The 18,725-nt window shown below is 33.4% G+C and overlaps 2 protein-coding genes across 2 annotated transcripts; both read left to right on the top strand.

Annotated features, from left to right (window-relative positions):
- The first annotated feature begins 10,854 nt into the window (after positions 1-10,854).
- LOC122587480 lies at positions 10,855-14,430 on the top strand. Its single transcript, XM_043759667.1, has 2 exons — positions 10,855-11,030; positions 13,410-14,430. The coding sequence occupies exon 2, from the start codon at positions 13,475-13,477 to the stop codon at positions 14,267-14,269; it is 795 nt and encodes a 264-aa protein (XP_043615602.1). The 5' UTR covers positions 10,855-11,030; positions 13,410-13,474; the 3' UTR covers positions 14,270-14,430.
- A 1,155-nt stretch (positions 14,431-15,585) lies between these two features.
- LOC122589472 lies at positions 15,586-17,768 on the top strand. Its single transcript, XM_043761763.1, has 3 exons — positions 15,586-15,617; positions 15,713-15,775; positions 15,890-17,768. The coding sequence occupies exon 3, from the start codon at positions 15,939-15,941 to the stop codon at positions 17,382-17,384; it is 1,446 nt and encodes a 481-aa protein (XP_043617698.1). The 5' UTR covers positions 15,586-15,617; positions 15,713-15,775; positions 15,890-15,938; the 3' UTR covers positions 17,385-17,768.
- Positions 17,769-18,725: the final 957 nt, after the last annotated feature.

Raw genomic sequence — 18,725 nt, 5'->3', positions numbered from 1 at the left:
AAGATGACACTTTAGTTTTTTGTTTGTGGTTGCGATTTCTATGAGGAGCGTTCGTTGTGTACTCATGTTTATTGGATAGAAGAGTATTTAGTGACAAGAAAATAAAAATAAAAATGGAGAATAGGTATTATGGATGAATATTATTTAAATTTAAAGTTTTTTAATGGTTAGTTGAGTAACGATATTAGAAAACACATTATCATACAAGGATGAGACAATGTCAATTCCACTCCTCACATATGACTAATGCTATCTGACTATCATCATTTGCTAAAGTAAGGTTTTATTAGTCATTATACCAATATATAAATAGCTTATTAGGCAAAAATAAGGTATGTAATGTTTTGGACTTTTGATCAAAAATATAACTCTTATATAAGACTTATGACCAGAAAAATGAAAAAGTCAAGATTGAAGAAAGAAACTTTAACTTCAGAAAAGTGTAGGGGCACGTTTGAAAAAGATGTCCAACAAAATCAACTGTTATCCAGTTGTCCGGGCTCACATCCACGCCAAGTCGCCAACATCTAAATTTGATTTTTTTTCATGTCAATAGCTAGTGACAAACTTACAAGAGAAATTCGACGTTACAATGATTCTTACTTTAAATATTGTATATTATACAATGACTTGTTTGTATTTGTGTACACGACAAATACAAGCACGATGCGATAGTGGTGGTAAAGACGCCGGTGGTGGCCGTGGTTGGTAGCGGAGATGATGGTGTGACGGGTGGTAGCACCGGCAGTGGCGATAGTCATGTGGTTACTAATAATAATTGATGTAAAAAAAAGTAGTGTGGTTACTTCATAGTTGAAGGATGTATAGATATATTATGTAGAGAAATTTAAATGAATGAATAAATAAAATAATTAGTTTGAGTTTATCAAAAATTTTTTGAGAAATTTGAAAAGGATAAATATTTTATAAAGTAGTTTAGATTAGTATAAGTTGATGAAATGACTACGAAAAATGAATAGTGAATTAGTGATGTTAGGCTACTTGGTTGTTAGAGATCTCCTCAAATTAATGAGTTATTATTATGTAAGTAATGTGGTTGTTTTTGTTGGAATATGATCACGTTAAATAAATGCATATCCGCAAATGTTTAAGCCTACGGGGTCACACGTTTTGACACAAATGCACTATGTAATTAATTAATATGTTAATGTAGTATATTAGTTAATATGTTCACGATGTAATTAAATAAACGTTTTGTTAAATGTTACGAGTAAAATATACTTTTATTAATTAAAGTTTTCAAAAGAGATGGACTCAAGTGAAAATTAGGAATTAAAGATGTTTCCTAATTACTTAAGGGGTCGGTTTTGGGGAGGGTTTTTAACCCTAAAACTAACTTGTTCACCAAGTTAAATAAACCCTAATATTAACCTTATATAAAAAGGATTAAGGATTATTGTTTTATAAGACAATTAAAAGGTAAAACCCTAACAAAAATCTCTTTTTTCTCCTCTCTCTCTGTTCGGCCGAAACCAAAAACCCAAAAAGGGTTTCGGTTCTTGGGATTCGACTACATCAAGGGAAGCACAAAAGGGTTATGAGATTCATGATCGGTACTAGCATACATACATCGTGGTGTCAAGTGTGTGATCGTAGAGGGATTTTACTTTAAACCTTAAACTAGCTAAAAGATACTTATTCACTAACTTTATATATATATATATATATATATATAGGGGAGCCATCCAATGAGAACAATATAAAAATAAGAACATGTAAGAATCAATAAGACACTTCCAAATCATTAATCATTTAAAAGGGTACTATTGGAATTAAACGTTTGGCAGTTAGAATGAAATTTATGTGCTTTTTACGGTTGATGAATATCTATTAAATTTATTCACATCAATATTTATATAACAGTTCCAGATTTGTGCATAGTATATCAGTGTCGTTATATACATATTAAATTGTGGGGATGCATTCTGAAACCGTCTATATCACATGAAGAATGATGGTAATTACAAATGTTAATAATTTTTTGGTTTAATTTGGGATGCACAACTATGTTAGAAATTAATATAGGATGTTAAAAAACGGATGCACAATTACTATTAATTTGGCGTTTATTGTTCTACAACACGTGACTGCAAATTGTTGAAGCATCCGTCAAAGTCGTCAAAGTGTCAAACGCATGACAAAAACCATGTAACATTCGTGTTTTTTTTACTTAATTGACTTGTAACTAAATGATATTTGAAAATGAGCGAATTTGTTAATTTACATGAATTATCGAACGCTTTGTTGCATAGTAACGTAATGTGAAGTCTAATTGTGTAAACGGTCTCGTGTTAGCGTTTAAATGGTTAACGTTTAGCTATTTGTCGAATTTAGCGGAGCGGGAGCCCAAAAATGGACTCCCTAGGCCGGCCTCACCCCAGCCCCCCATCTCCACACTTCATTTCTTTCCCTTATCTTTTCCTTACCCACCTCTTTCTTTCCCTCATTACTCCTTTCCCCTCTCTTTCAACCACCACCTCTAATCTTCATAAATTCAACATTTAATTTCACCAAATACTTGTATTTTTATATCAAATTTAACTAAATCTAGTAACAATAACAACAATAATCTTTATTCTTCAAAGAAATCAAGATTTAAAGGTGTTCATCCAAGTTTTTGCCCTAAACCCAAATTTGGAAGATTTCGACTCTCGTGGTAAGTTAAATTCGTCTTAAATCCTTTCTTTTATGTTTATAACGTCATTACTAGTCATATCTAAGAAACCCTTGGTCAAAATCGGGCTAAAACTTGAAATGGGTCCAATTAGGGTTTCATTAGGGTTAGTTTGGGTCAAGAACGATTTGAACATGTAATTGTGTTAAAGGATTGAATTTGTTTGATGAAACATGTTTGTTTATACTCAATGATGTTTGTTTAAGCCTAAAAATGAACCTTGAAGCACCACAAATCGATTTGGATGTCAAAAAATGAGTTTGGTTCGTGTTTGGCATGTTTTGGAACTGATCTAGGCATCGGTGCGTCGCACCTCCTCCTTGGTGCGCCGCACCAAAGTCTAGTTGAGGTTTCTGGGCAAAAAATGTGCCGCACCCCTCACTTGGTGCGCCGCACCTGCATTTTGGTGCGTCGCACCTATCCTCCAGAAACTCGCTTACCTTGTTTCGATCGTAACTTTTGACCGTAAGTTCGTTTTAGGTGTATGACCTATCGTTAGAATCGTATGAGAGTCTAGTTTCTCTTAGTATCATCCTTTTTATGAGAAGCTATCACCATTTTTCCCGAGTTCCTCGTTTCTCCAATCGTGTATCCGACGTCCGACCTTGGGGTGTCTTGTAACGACCTAGGGTGACTTATAATGTAACGTAATCCATAATGTGATGATTTAATGTGATATAATAGGTTTGTGACCGTTGTGCTCCCCGATTATCCGCTTAGTCACCTTCTACCAACGCTTAAAGCAAAGGTGAGTTTCGTAGCCCCTACGTTTACGTTATTTGGGGTGGAAAGTGTACTCGTTTGTTAAATGCTTGTTACTTGATATGATTGATTATGATATTGAACGAGATGATGGTTACTTACTTGTTTTGCTTGTTCACGGGATTGCATGTGTTATGATTACGCATTGTTCATCATGTAAGTCGTGCCGGTTTATTACGCATTATTTATTATGTAAGTCGTGCCAGGAATGTATTTTTATGCATTGTTTATCATGTAAGTCGTGCCGGTTACTACGCATTATTCATTATGTAAGTCGTGTCAGGAAACGTATTTTATGCATTGTTCATCATGTAAGTCGTGTCGGTTATCAATATTGTTAAACGTTGACTTGCGTTGATTTGTGTGGACATGATTAGGTATATTAATCCTCGTGTAACGTTAACGGTTGCTATCCCGACACATTTGATCTCTTTATCTAAACCTACGAATTCACCAACTTTATGTTGACACGTTTTAGTACACTTTTCAGGTGATCAGGTAATTGGAAGACGTGTCGGTTGATGATTGATGGTTTGCATGCTAGGATTGGACTTGGACTTACTGTGGATCTGTGATTCATTATCCCCGCTTATGGGTTATGCTTAGGATCATATGCCATCTTTTATACTCTCTTTTGTAAACGTTTGATGGTCGTGCTCCTTATGCATTTTTGAATGGTCATGGACTTGTATTTGATTAAATTGTATGGATTACCAATCCTTTTAATGCATCTAGATTTGTCTCTACTTATTCCGCCTTGTTGGGGTATTACAAACCATTTGTCCGAAACTTGTCTAGAAACTAAGATGCACTATTTTTCTCATACGTGGATGCAATATCTTCTTTATAGGTGGATGCAAAAAACCATTGTCTAGAAACCAATAAATAGAATCAGACATGCTTATACGTGGATGCAATATCTTGTAAATATCATGAACGTGTAACTTCTTTACAATCTCAAAAACTGCCAGGAACGTGTGATAACTCTCCATGCGTTTTTCTTTTTTATTATTCTTAATTGTTTTTTGCAAGTTACTAGATTGTCCTTTAAAATACGTGGAAAAATACATATTCACCCTTAATTTTATTAAATATTACAAGAATACCCTTCAATCATCATAGCCTTTCATTTATTCCATTCAATGGTCATAAATTGTTCTCACTGTTCTCATTTTGAACATGTTCTCACCGGAAAGCTACCATATATATATATATATATATATATATATATATTGCATAATATTTCCGCTACGTATTTATGTGACAAATTGTTTTTAAATCCTAACAGTTTTGTGTTGATGATGTGATGTATCACCTTAATGTAATCGCATTACCATTTTTTTAAGCAGCTATTAGTGAAAAGAAAATAGTTTCTTTATCTTTCTTTTTGGCTTTAAAATCTATTAGGTTTTTTATTTTATTTTTTATTTAATTCTTTCTTTCGTTTTTATCTAAAATCTTATCAAAATTTCTCATGATACATAAGAATTAGATATAAGATCATCGAATATTAAATAAATATATTGGTTAAAGCTTAAAATACTATCATTTCATCATTTAATTTTTCAAAAACAGTTTATTTTAAATAGTTTTGGGCAAATTCAGACCAAACCAAGTAAAAACAAAAATGATTGTAAAGCTAGTGCCATTCCTCAATTCCCCCTTTTGGGGTTCTTTTATCTTGTGATCTTCACATTTGACCAACCCGATGCTTTACGATAAATTTTTAACATGCGACCGACCTTTTTTATGCTCTTTAGTCTTTATGCAACCAAATAATTCATTTTAAACTTTTGGGTGTGACCAACACAACCACAACAACTCATACCCATAGCTTTAAAAAGAAATAATCGGCTCACAAATCACAATCCTTTATGAAGATTTTTTTTAGTGATAAAACTGATATCTTATGGTAATGAATAGATTATTAGCGAAGAAGCAACGGTTGCAGGCTACACCCCAATCTTTCCAAAATTTAACTTCTGAGTAAAGCGTTCCTTGCGGTTATGGTTGATTTTGCTTTAACCAAAGATATATAATTACGAGGCCAAATTAACGGCATATGAAGATAAATTTTAATAGTCTTAGATCTAACTTTTAAATTTTATTTATTGTATACATATATATATACCCTTTTCTCTTCTTCATCCGTGATTAATTGAGTTAGACTAGTACGGTACCCGCATAATGTGATGATAGTGTGATGGCGGCGATAGATGGTGATGGTGGCGACGTCAAAGGTATTAATAATTCATGTAAAAATGTTTGATTTAAAAGGTATTAGAGATATTTTATAATATAAAAGATTTATAATGTAATTTAATATTATGAGTTGGTGGTGATTCAATTCATTAAGGATAGTTTAATTCGTATATTTCATTTTTCTTAACTTTGTGACTATAATTTTTACATAGTAATACAAATAGTGTGAAAAATAAGATGTAAACTTTGCGTGCATTTTGTTACATTTAACTGAAGTCATGTCAAGTGAATATACTTTGGCTTTCTTCTGATTAAATTAATTTTTCACCGTTAATTCTGATATAAATTTACTGTTATGAAAGGACTGAAGGAGGACACTTCGCCACTTCGGCGTACTTAAATGGTAGATGTACAAAGAAGTCGTTTCAAAATTGAACACATGTAGATGACTGATTAATTAAACATCCTTTGTTTTAGGCTAAGTAGTATGGGATTTCTTGAAGGATGAGGGACTTGCGCCATGTGATGTCATGTTACACCTCAAGAAGCCACTCAAAAAGTAGAAAATGGGGCATCTTGTTATCACGGGGGATTTGTGACATTTGACAAGCTTTGACTGTTTTTTAGATTATATATATAATAATATTAATTTAAAACTTCATTATTAAATGAAAGTACATAAATTATAAAACCTAAAAAACGAATTTAAAAATACCAAAGTAAAAAACATAAGTCTTGAAATTAGAAAAAAAAATTATCAATCCCAATAACCATATTTCTTTTTGATTTAGTTTTGCATTGCTTCAATGATTGCTCATTGATGGGCAGGTTAAATTAGTTGTTGAGATAATATTTTAGTGTTATTTACTAAAATGGTATCTGGACTATCCACCATATTACTGATTTCATACCTATAACTTTAAAATTACTCTCATCATACCCCAACTTATTAATTCTGCACACGGACGATACCTGACCTGACGGGCGTTAGTTTGGCCGTTAAGTTGGGGTATGACTACTGTAAATTTTAAAGTTTTAGGTATGAAACCAGTAATATAGTGGATAGTCCATGTGTCATTTATGTAATTAACCATTATTATTATTATTATTATTATTATTATTATTATCATCACTATAATTTCTTGTAAATCCTATTAATTTCTAATGGAAGTGATGTTTTTACTATTATTATTATTATTATTATTATTATTATTATTATTATTATTATTATTATTATTATTATTATTATTATTATTATTATTATTATTATGGTTGTTGTTGTTGTTTTAATTACACAAAGTATTATTTAGGAATAAATAATTTTAAAAAGTACATTGATATTTTTTGTAAATATTTACTTTTATTTTATAAAAGAATACTTTATTTTTATAAAAAATATTGTAAATATTTAGTTTTTTTTATTAAAAACTATTAATCAATCAAATTATAGATCCATGATGATTTTATTTATTTCATATTTATTTATTTTTTATTTTAAAAAAATAAGTAAATCGGAAGCAGTACATTAATTTCATGTAAAGCATTGATAAATGAACGTGAAGTCTTGAATGGATACCACCACATGGAGTTGATTAAATCTGTTTTGAGCTGATTCAAACCTTACATAGTAGTTGTACAGGTACTAATGCAATACAAGAAATTATGATATTCTTTCCGGTTCACCCCTTTAAAAAAGAAGATTGAAAAATATTTTTTATAAAAATAAAACTTTGTACTAAAATGATCTTTTATAAAAGAAAATATTATTTTATTAAAAAATAAATTTTATAAATAATAGTTTTTGAAATATTAATAGTTTTTAATAAAAAAATTAAATATTTACAATAATTTTTTTATAAAAATAAAGTATTTTTTTATAAAATAAATATAAATATTTACAAAAAAAAAATATCAATGTACTTTGTGTAATTAAAAAACAACAACAACAACAACCATAATAATGATAATAATAATAATAATTACATAAATGATATCTGAACTATTCACCATATTACTGGTTTCATACCTAAAACTTTAAAAATTACGGTAGTCATACCCCAACTTAACGGCCAAACTGACGCCCATCAAGTTAGGTATCGTTCGAGTGAAAAATTGATAAGTTGGGGTATGATGAGAGTAATTTTAAAGTTATAGGTATGAAACCAGTAATATGGTGGATAGTCCAGGTACCATTTCAGTAAATAACCCTATTTTTTATAAAAATAGATGGAAAAAAAGATTAAAAGACAGAAAAGAAATGGAAAAAGTCTGTAAAAATATGTATATAAATGAAAGGTAGTATATGTAGACATATATATATAAATGTTTTAATAGAAAAAATCAACTTTTTGGTCAAAACAACGGTTGGCAATGGCTAGTTGCCTCGTATGTATAACCATTCTACCTGTCCTCCACAATCCGCCTAAACCCGTATATACGACAGTTGACGCTGCCACCACCATAATAGTCGTCGGTTTTCGCCATCAATGACAGATTGACAGTCACTACCACTACTAAACCGTCGTCGTTACTTTGCGCAAGTATCGTTCTATCACTTCACGATGCATATATGTTTTTAAGTATTTTTATGCCTAAACAATAAAAATGGAACACATAACTACAATAATAGGTTTCAGGGGAATAGGCAAAAACAAAGTTACTCGATACTTGTTGTAACACCCCGAGCTAGGCTCGAAATGCACCGAAAAGCATGACACAAGATGGAATTATCGTAGAACGAGACTATATAAATTTAAAAGGATTCCGTGAACCCAACAATTTGTTTACAATGTCACAAAAGCATAAGGAGAATACAACCATCAAAAGTTTACAAAACAATATCAAAAGATGGCTCATGATCCTAAGCAAGGTCCCATCAACGGGTAATGAATCACGGATCCATGGTCAAGTCCGACATCTAGCAAGCACATCAAACTATTGGGTTCTCTTAGTTACCTGAAAAGTGTACTAAAGAATGTTAACACTAGGTTGGTGAGTTCGTAGGGAAAAATAAACAAGAACACATACCAATGTAATCCAATACATAATTAACATCATACATGACCTAAGATTTGCACACTCGTACCCAATGTCCCTCAACGTCCACATATCATTAACAATTGTCATCAAGTACTAAAAGTATCCGTAAAATGTCATCAAGTACATATTGTACCCGTATAATGTCATCATGCACCCCATTATGCTCATTGCACGTAACTTGATCGTCACTGTCTACACAAAACAAACACCTTGCGTATATACTTTGTACGTTACTACTTTTGAAAGGCCTTTGATGTTTATATATAGGGTCACCCGCAGCCTTCCCACCACATCTCCAACCTTTCAAAGGCATTAACGTCTTTCATATATACACAACTATCCTAAAACATCTCAACATACACGTACAATAACCATACAATGAAAACACATACTTGCACGTCTACAAAATCATCACACAACATGTAAATCACAAATGTCATCGATGCACAAGGTACACTCTTCAGCCCGACTCTTAAAAGAGTAAGGGAAACTACGAAAACTCACCTTGATCGGCAAAAGTAGCTAAGTATGATATAAGTCGAGTTATAATCGTTCGATATTCACTTCATGTCCACCACCTATCATAATAATATACGCATTTATTAATATGTATATTTATTTATATATTATACGTCATTAATTGTACAAACGTAGTTAGTGTTTTTAATTGGAACTCAAGGTGTTGTTAGGTTTCCGAGGACTCGACTAGGTTAGTAATCGACTGCCACGACTTAAGTTGTCCATGGGTCATCTCGCTTGCAAAAACTACGTTTATATACTTCCATGTATATATATTTACATATACAACTTTAGATTAAAACTCTAATTAAGTTTCATATGGTTTCTAAGACTTAGAAAGGTTCCCACGACTCATAATCATAGTTACAGAAGTCGAGAATGATCTGCCAGAGCGGAGGATTCGATCCAAGTAGCATCGAGGGGAAGCTAGTTGAAAACTGGAAAAGTGAACAATCTAGGTGGCCGTAATTTACGGTGGTTAAATGTTCAACTGGCGTAGCTTACGGCTAGAAATGGCGTAGGTTACAGTGGCATGGAAAAGGCCATTTTGGTGTCTGCTAGGCGTATCCTTGGCGTAAACAGACTATGATTTCAAAGTGAAAGGTGGGAGGCACCGTAACTTACGCCTCTTATTGGCGTAATTTACGTCCTTGCAAAACAGACCTGGCGTAACCTACTCCCCATTGAGGCGTAAGTTACGCCCACCACCTGACCAGAATTCGAGCAGCAGCAGCTAGTGCAGAAAATAACCCAAAAACTCAAGTTCTTCATAACCCAAAACCCTAATTCGACTTAAGGGACTATGGGAACCGTTTTGGAGCTTGTTTAGACATCAACTAACACAATTTCACTTAACCCAACATTTATATCCATACTAAAACACCAATTCACATCAAGAATCATTTTGCCCCTTTTCAAAGTCATAAAACCCTAAATTTCATTTTGAAAATGTTTCAACCACAAATCCTTTTACCAATACTTAGAATTAAGTTAAACATACAAGAATTAACAAGATTGCCATGAAAATTACCTCCCAAGAACTTCACAAAAGCTAAAATCCAAAAATGGCTTGATTAGAAATGTTTATTGCACTTTGAAACTTGGATTTTTGATATGATGCTAGAATGATTATAAGGATGATGATTTTATTATTATTCCATTTAAAACACCATTAAATGAACTAAAGTTTTAGAGGGAGAGAGAGATGTTTGAATGCTCTTGCATTTAGTGTAGAGAGAGTGAAACATAATTGAATGGATGGAAGAATGAGTGAGAGAGAGAAGGATAGGGTTGGATCTCTTGGATGGGTCATGGGTTGGGCTTGAACCCATGGATATGACCCATATTCATTCTACTAGTTAACTTAGATGTTAACTAAATGAAAGTCGATTTGCACTAACTAATGACCTCAATTTGCACATAAATCTCAAATTAAATCATAAAAATTGGTCCATATTAACACCTTGCACTTAATTGAACCTCAAATTGTTAAAGAAAATATTTAAGATATAAATAAATTGTAAATTTAGGATTTAATAAGCAAAACTAAAAATAAGTGTTTCACTTGTTTTTACAGTTGGGCTTTTAAATGTCATCCAAGCGTAACCCAGCCCACACAATCTTGACACTTGTGGTTTCCATTCCATTCCAGGTGGTCACTGTCAGATCTCTTTTTGCCGACAACACCCACACGGCCACACACATATGATAATAGATAGATAGATAGATAGACGCACGTATTGTATCTCATCACCAGCTATAACAACCGATCTCTACTTCCGGCCGGAGATTTTCATATTCTAATCACTTCTAGGTATATATACCACTTTCTTCCTTTTATATCAATTTATGTTATTTCTAATCTTAATTAGGGTTTTATGTGTTTGTTTTTGGTATTGAATTAATAATAATTAGTTGTTATATAAAAATTTTTAATTTAGGGGGTGAAGTGCTTATTTATGTATTTAACCACAATGGTGGTGAACTATTGTTACTTGATAACTTTCCTTAGAAACATAACCCTAAAAAAGAAACATGTTTTTTATTGTTTGTATCTAACTTTCTAATATTTCCGGATAATTGACTGTAAGGGTTCCAAGGTCTATATAAACTAGACCTAGGTAAACTTGATGACTCTGTATGGTTTGTAGCTTGAATGAAATTACTAAACAGAACATTGAGAGGTAGGGGCATATATGATTTTTACCCATCAAGGCGCTGTATGTTCTTTATAGTGTTATGGATTAAGCATTATATCTCTTAGTAAAAGAAAATTGTTAAAAGTCACGGACTTAATGGATAAAGCAGGACATCGACTTTCTTAGTTAAGTCGATGTTTGCAGATTAGTTCTCAAACAAACCAACCCTTCTAACTTATACTATTACATTAAGGCATTTTCTCATCGAGTCAATTTAGTTCAACACAAACACCATCTAAGTGCTATAGATATCAATATCGTTGTTCATTTAAAGTGTTGAATGAACGGTCTATGAAAAGAAAACTTTTTGAAAAGTAAAGCAACACACACGTATGATGTTTGGTGTTAAGTATGTTTTTGACATCAAGTCTAACACAACCCGCTTTTTCCCAACTGAGCGAAAAAATAACGCATTGTATACTCTCTTACCCCCCCCCCCCCCCCCCCTCTTTGGTCACGCCTACCTGTTAGATCATTCTTATATATATATCGATGATATTTCAAATTCTTTAAAATAAAACTGGTCCTTTCAATTAATTAAGGAATTAGTATTTTAGAATGTAAACAACTTTACACAAATAGTTATAGTATGTATCGAACTTCAATCACGTGTATTGTATGTAATAAACTTTCAAATCTTGTGCATTGTATGTATCCGAGTATATGTGGCAACCATATAAGTTGCCACTTGTCAAGTTTTGATTGGTTGAATACATACAATGCACAAGATTTGAAAGTTCATTACATACAATACACAAGATTGAAGTTCGATACACACTATAACAATTCGTTTTAAGTTGTTTACATTATGGGGTACTAATCCCATTAATTAATTAGTCCTCTATGAGTCTATAGTTTTAAGTTTAGTAAATTGAGATACTGCAAAGTTGTCATTTCATGGGTACTATGCTATATTGAAAAGTAGGAAATGGGGACTCTCATGACAGAAAGACAAATGACTTGAGGAATTCTTTATTCTGGTTCATGTTGATCATAGGTCGGGCTCTGATGCCATATGACACTTGTTAAAATTTATTTATATTGAATTGATCAAATGATGATTACAAGACTGACTTAGATAAGCTGTTATAAATATGATGACCAAGTAGCCCAATTGTAATAGTAAATCAATTCAATATAGCATGGTAACTAATTTAATGCTGATAGGATTCATATTTTCTAATACTTGAATTCAAGCTAAGGACGCAGAACCATCATGCAATGTTCTTTGCCCCCCCCCCCCTCCTCTTTCTGCTTTTCTCTCAGTTTACATCGAGTGGACAATGGTGTATGTGCATTATGGGCTTATGGCCATTGAGGAGTTGGTGAGGAATTGTAAAGAAGAGGAAGAAGAATGTATGTTTAGACATGAAGTGTATCAGCAGTTACAACAACATTCTTTTTACCTGACATTGTTTTTGGGGTGTAGCTTGAAAGATTCTACTAAACCAAAACAATGAAATTGAATTTCTTATTTGAAAAGAAAGATTAGGGGCCCTCTGGACTGCATACATCTGTGTCCTCATGTGCACTTTGGGGTTGATTTTTGTTTTGAAACTTGGCTCCAAGACCATGTAATCCAATGGTGTTTAGGAGAAATGTTTTATATTGAATTGATTAAATTAGTGTCCCAATTATGATAGGAAACTAATTCCATATAATTTTATAGCTAATATACTCCTAATCCTAATATTCATATCGGTGCTACTTGTAGTTGATGCCTATGTTTCTGTGTTGGTTTATTGAAGTTGGTTAGGCAACTTTTTTTATTTTATGTTTTTTTTTTAAACGGCCATTGCCATACTTATATTAATCAACTTAGCAATTGGAAAGAATATGTCGTAATAGGGTAAAATTTTGTTGCTTTCCTTATTTAGACAATATTCTTGCGAAAATATGAATATCCAATATCCTTGAACCCCTATGGAACTCCATTTTTATTCAAATTCTTATTAACTGCATCGTTTTTGCTAAAAAGATTTCAAACATTGCAGGTATGGATCTGAGTATTTGCTGTTATTGATTCTGTAGAAGCTGTGAAGCTATTCTTTTATTCAATATGTGGGGCTTTGGTTCGAATGCCATGGCTGACACCTCTGGACCAAAAAATGAATCTACAAGACCTGCTCAAACTTCTTCAGACTGCTCTGATGACGAGATTTCCTTAAATAACAGCAGAAATGAAGGTTTAGAGTGCCCCATTTGCTGGGAATCTTTCAACATAGTTGAGAACGTGCCTTACGTATTATGGTGTGGCCACACACTCTGTAAAAACTGTGTCCTTGGGCTACAATGGGCTGTTGTGAAATTGCCTACTCTTCCAATTCAACTCCCTTTTTTCATATCATGCCCCTGGTGCAACCTGTTATCATTCCGGCTCGTTTATAAAGGGAATTTGAGGTTTCCAAGAAAGAATTACTTTCTTCTTTGGATGGTTGAGAGCTTAAATGGTGATAGAGTCAACTCTCATCCGTCTTCCCAAGTTGATCATGTAACTGTGCCTGCTTGGTCTTGGACACGAGGTCTGGTCACTAATCAGGCTAGTCATACTAATAATCTGGTGGGATCTCGTGTTCGTGAGCCTAACCGGCATGATGATTCTCATGCCACCCATGTCAATGATGAGAGACAACAATCATCGATCCGTAAGTCGTTAATCTTTATTGTTCACTTGACGGCAAAGTTCCCGTTGGTCTTTATATTTCTACTTATTGTCATATATGTGATACCTGCAAGTGCAGTCATCTTAGCTTTGTATATACTTGTCACAGTACTCTTTGCTCTTCCATCGTTTCTTGTACTTTATTTTGCGTACCCGAGTCTTGATTGGTTGGTAAGAGAAATCATTACTTGAGGTGGCTTCTGGATTTTGTTTTCCTCAATTTGGATCCTTTTATTGTGCTAGTTTGTAGTACTTTGTAATATGCAACAGTATTTTAAACTGCTTCCATCTTTTAGTAAGCATCAGGTGGCATGTTGTCTTAATGCTTGTAGAATGAAGGCTGTAATTTCTAATTTATGGTGTTTGTATATTCACTCATTCGGATTGCTATTTCAGTAATCTTTTTGGTGGGGTTCTATCATGATATATCCATTTTTGTTGTCGTTACTTGTGTTAATAGCATTCTTCAGTTATCTGTAAACAGGATTGGATTGGTTCAATCTCTAGATGGTAAAGGTGGTCGATCTTAATTATTTTTTTTAATTTTTGTTTTTTTTTTTGAGTTTCATATGATATGATTTCTGTAATGTTGCTTTTTAATATTTTGATATTATATACGATTGGTATGGTCCTAACTCGCATAAGGTCTATTTGGTTGTTTGGGATTGCCTGGCAAGTTAGGGGCTTTGTAATCAAAGTGCTATGTTAGGATTTTGCTAACCATTGCTCTAATACGTTGTAAGTAATTGTATATAAAAGTAACGGTTCCTATTAAATAATTAATTAACTTGCCATGTATAACATTTTACTACGTGATAATCGTTGGCTTAAATTCAGTAAATTATATGTAGCCTTGCAGGCAAGTTAGTACATGTTCGAACAAATTTTATCCCCATCAATGTCGTCTATTTATTGAATTTTTTTTCAAACTATTTCAGTTCTACAAACAGGCCGGTTTTACCGATGTTTTTGCAGCAACAACGCAACAGTAGAAAAAGAACTTATTTGAATAGGATGCGAATCCATGGAGGGTCACTAGGTCAGATTCAGACCTGTCTTTTATCGAATAACTTTGATTTGATTAAGAAAAAAGAAAGGGTTGATCTTGTAATCATTTGTCAAATGGAAACTACAGGTATTGGAAACTGGAAAATCAAGGGCTAAGCCAAACAGAGCTGTCAGTTACAAAAGTCAAAATTATTTCTAAACATAGACAAATAATTTTATGTTCTAGAAACCAAATCAATTCTTTTCCTCTAAAATTTTAGATTCTAATTTTCACAAAATATTCTCCAAAAAACAGGAACAAAATCACATTGTTGCTAAAACCATTTCTTGCCCTTTCTCTATTGGGGTCAGAAGGTTTTCACGATTCAAAATTGAAAGGTGTTCATTGTTTCTTGTAACCGACTATTTATGGCAGTTCGCTGTATAATTAGTTGCAAACAGAAGCCCAATTTAACATATTGTTGAATGGTAGATACATTGTGTTGCTGAATATCTACGTTCCTCGTGGCTCGTCTTCTCTCAGTTTTTGAAGGTGATATATCAAGTCACCAAGCTTTTAGATGTCTGTATTGTCATTTTCATCATTGTTTTTCAGGCCTCCATGATTAATGTTTTCTTGAAATGCAGGATCATAATCTCAACAGTTTTCAAGATTTTGGATGGTCTCATCTTTGTGAATACATAAATTTGGTATGTCGCTTCTTTTTGATGTAGGTTTGACTAGTTTAAACTCCGACATACATTTGTATATAACAAGTCGGGGACAAAAGTCAAATTATACCATGCACATGTAACTCTCTGTAGGAAAATTGCATCACATTGAGATCGGTAAAACTGTAAAACCATCCATCGCATGAGCCGTTTGAGGAAAACCTCATCCGGGACCTACAAAATGGAGACCACCGGGCCAAAGGTTCTAAGTCGATATCTCAGCGGTCCAACAGGTTCTGTCCATGATAACTGCAAATGTGCAATTAAACAACCAACCGAAACAAAGCCAATTAGTCCATTTCCCAGAAGAGTACCAAAACCACCAGTAGATAGAACTCACATAGAAGCACCTACCGCGTTACCCAGAATCAAGCAATCACCTTCAGTCATTCCCAAGGTTACAACACGCAATCTCAAGAACAATAATGTTGTTAAAGATCAACTTTTAAAGAAAAACGTTGAAAGTGAACCAAAGAAACGAGATTTGAAACTAAAGTCTGAGAAATCTCAATCCAAAACATACAATCCGCCGTCTTCAAGAACTCATAGAAGAAGACATAGTGACATGTATGTACCGAGTAAAACTATGTTACTTCCGCCTACAACATTTCCTAAAAGACGACTAAGTGAAGTCTTTATTCACCCAAATAAAGATCTTGCATCAGTTTCTAATGCGTCAATGGTTAGGGGTTCAAGAACCAACAAGAACGAATCAAAAAAAGATCTAAAATCCCCTTTACTGAACAATAGATCCAATTCTCTAAAGACTAATGTTTTCACTCCAAAATTAAATACAAAGGTGCCGCCTTTGAGAACTGATAAAAGTCTCCCTAAAATGGAGCCTAAGGGATTAAGAAAGCCAAAATCAATGAAACACATTAAAGAAGTTGTGCCAGAAAAGACTCTGCATGTTATAGAGCCTAGCATTGGTATTGAAATAACTAAAACTATAATTTCGCCTACTTTTGCTTCGAGCTCCGAGGAGGAAGTCATGACACATGGTCAAAATGAACTGGATGCATCTTCATCATTAAGAGTAGACGATAACAATGAAAAAGATGGTCGGCTAGAAGTTCCAAATGAGTTGCTGGAATCTCTACCTTCAATAGACGATGATACACCTGCAACAGATGATCAACTCAATGATAATGTAGCAGATTCAGAAGTCAATGATACAACAGAGAAAACACGTGTTGGAAAGTTGGTGGTAGAAACCAGTGATGATGATTATCCAGATGATCTCAGGTTCAGAAGAGGTACAATCCTCAGTCCTCGGTCTGAGAATAATAGCCCAAGAAAGTTGGAGTTCAAGAAAGGAAAAGAGTTGGATGAAGACGAAACTGATAATGGTGAAAGCAAGAGTCTGAGAAGATTGTCATCTGATGGTGCCGTGTATAGTCCCGAAAGTTATTCAATCAGTGTTGATCTTAAACACCAAGAAACGGAAGAAAAGAAGGATCATTCAGGTCTGAGTAATAAAGTCATTGAAGAGACCGCTAACAAACTAATTCAAACCCGGAAGAGCAAGGTCAAAGCTTTGGTTGGGGCATTTGAAAATATCGTTTCTGGTAACAACCAGACAAGTTAGACCAGTGCAACTGTACAGGTACTTAATGGTAGTTAGTTCTACATGTCACGCTTCTTTCTTTAGGAAATGAAGAAGTTTAATTCATATTGATCTTACTATCGATATCTATATTAAATGGGTTTTAGGTGTTTAGATTAGGGCTTATGAATTGTATGTTGATAGATATGGTTGCATGTAAGATTTTAGGTGGTATATTTCATTTGGAGGATACGTTTCCGGAGCATGGTACTTAGTGTTCCTTAGAATACACTCCTCCCATGGTTACCAAAAGGTCTAAATTCTAACGCCCTTCGGCCACCATAAGTCTATTGAAGAAGCTCACAGGCTTTTGTAGATGCCGATTTTGGAGGTAATATCATATATTCAATGAGAACTTTCGAGTTATTATACTTACTCTGATTCTAGCAGCTATTATTCTTGATTGCCAATCAAATTCAAGTTTACTTCTTTAGGGCTTTTACCTTTTATCGTATAAATTTTGCTTGTCTATGCCATTTTATCTAATATGTTGTAACTCTACAATATTATAACATCTATGTTCATAATGCAAGAGGAATATTCGCATTTTGCTAAAAAAATACTTAAGCAGCACTCACAATATATGGAACTTGATATACTGATTTAAGCTCTTTAGCTAATGGTTCTTTACGCCACCTTGAAATGATAGGTGTCTTACAGTCGAAAATTACTATGGGTATGAGTTCATAAAATTCAATACCCATAGTAATTCAAATCTAAACCCACCCATTTGACAAGTATACAAGAAGTCCTATGATTCCTAGTTACAAAGAATGATACCCTTAAACCAAACACACTAGGTCATTCCCATTCCCATTTTCTTTATCTTAAACCCTGGATCCAAACACTCCCCTATACAGGGTCAACTAATACTCTAATAGGATGTGTCGATGTGAGGTTGAGATATCAAATCATATAATTGAGGGTAGCATTTTTTAATTATAGCTTGGATTTAGTACCACTCTGTCTGGTTCAAGACTTTTAGTACCAAATCAAAGTAATCCATGACAGACTAGGTAGTTAGCTATTCATTTTATACTAACATTTTACTTAAATAGTCCTATTAGGTGGTTGATGCATTGTTTAAGTCAGATTTGAAATACTATTCAATAGTCAAACTTTATTTTTCAGACACCTCTTCTAATGATTGTCATAGGTAAACCAGTTTTGGTGTGTTGTCTTTAGAACTTTTCACTATTCTATCAAATTTGAAATTTCTATTTATATTTATGTCAAAAGAATTGCCATGTAACCATATGGACCAAGAATCCACCGATTTGAAGATATTATTTTTGTGTAGTTTGATCCTGTAAAAATCGATAC

Source organism: Erigeron canadensis, chromosome 2 (genome assembly GCF_010389155.1).
Source record: "Erigeron canadensis isolate Cc75 chromosome 2, C_canadensis_v1, whole genome shotgun sequence".
Lineage (NCBI taxonomy): Eukaryota > Viridiplantae > Streptophyta > Magnoliopsida > Asterales > Asteraceae > Erigeron > Erigeron canadensis.
Note: the sequence above shows the minus strand (reverse complement) of the source record. Positions and strands in the feature narration are given on the sequence as shown.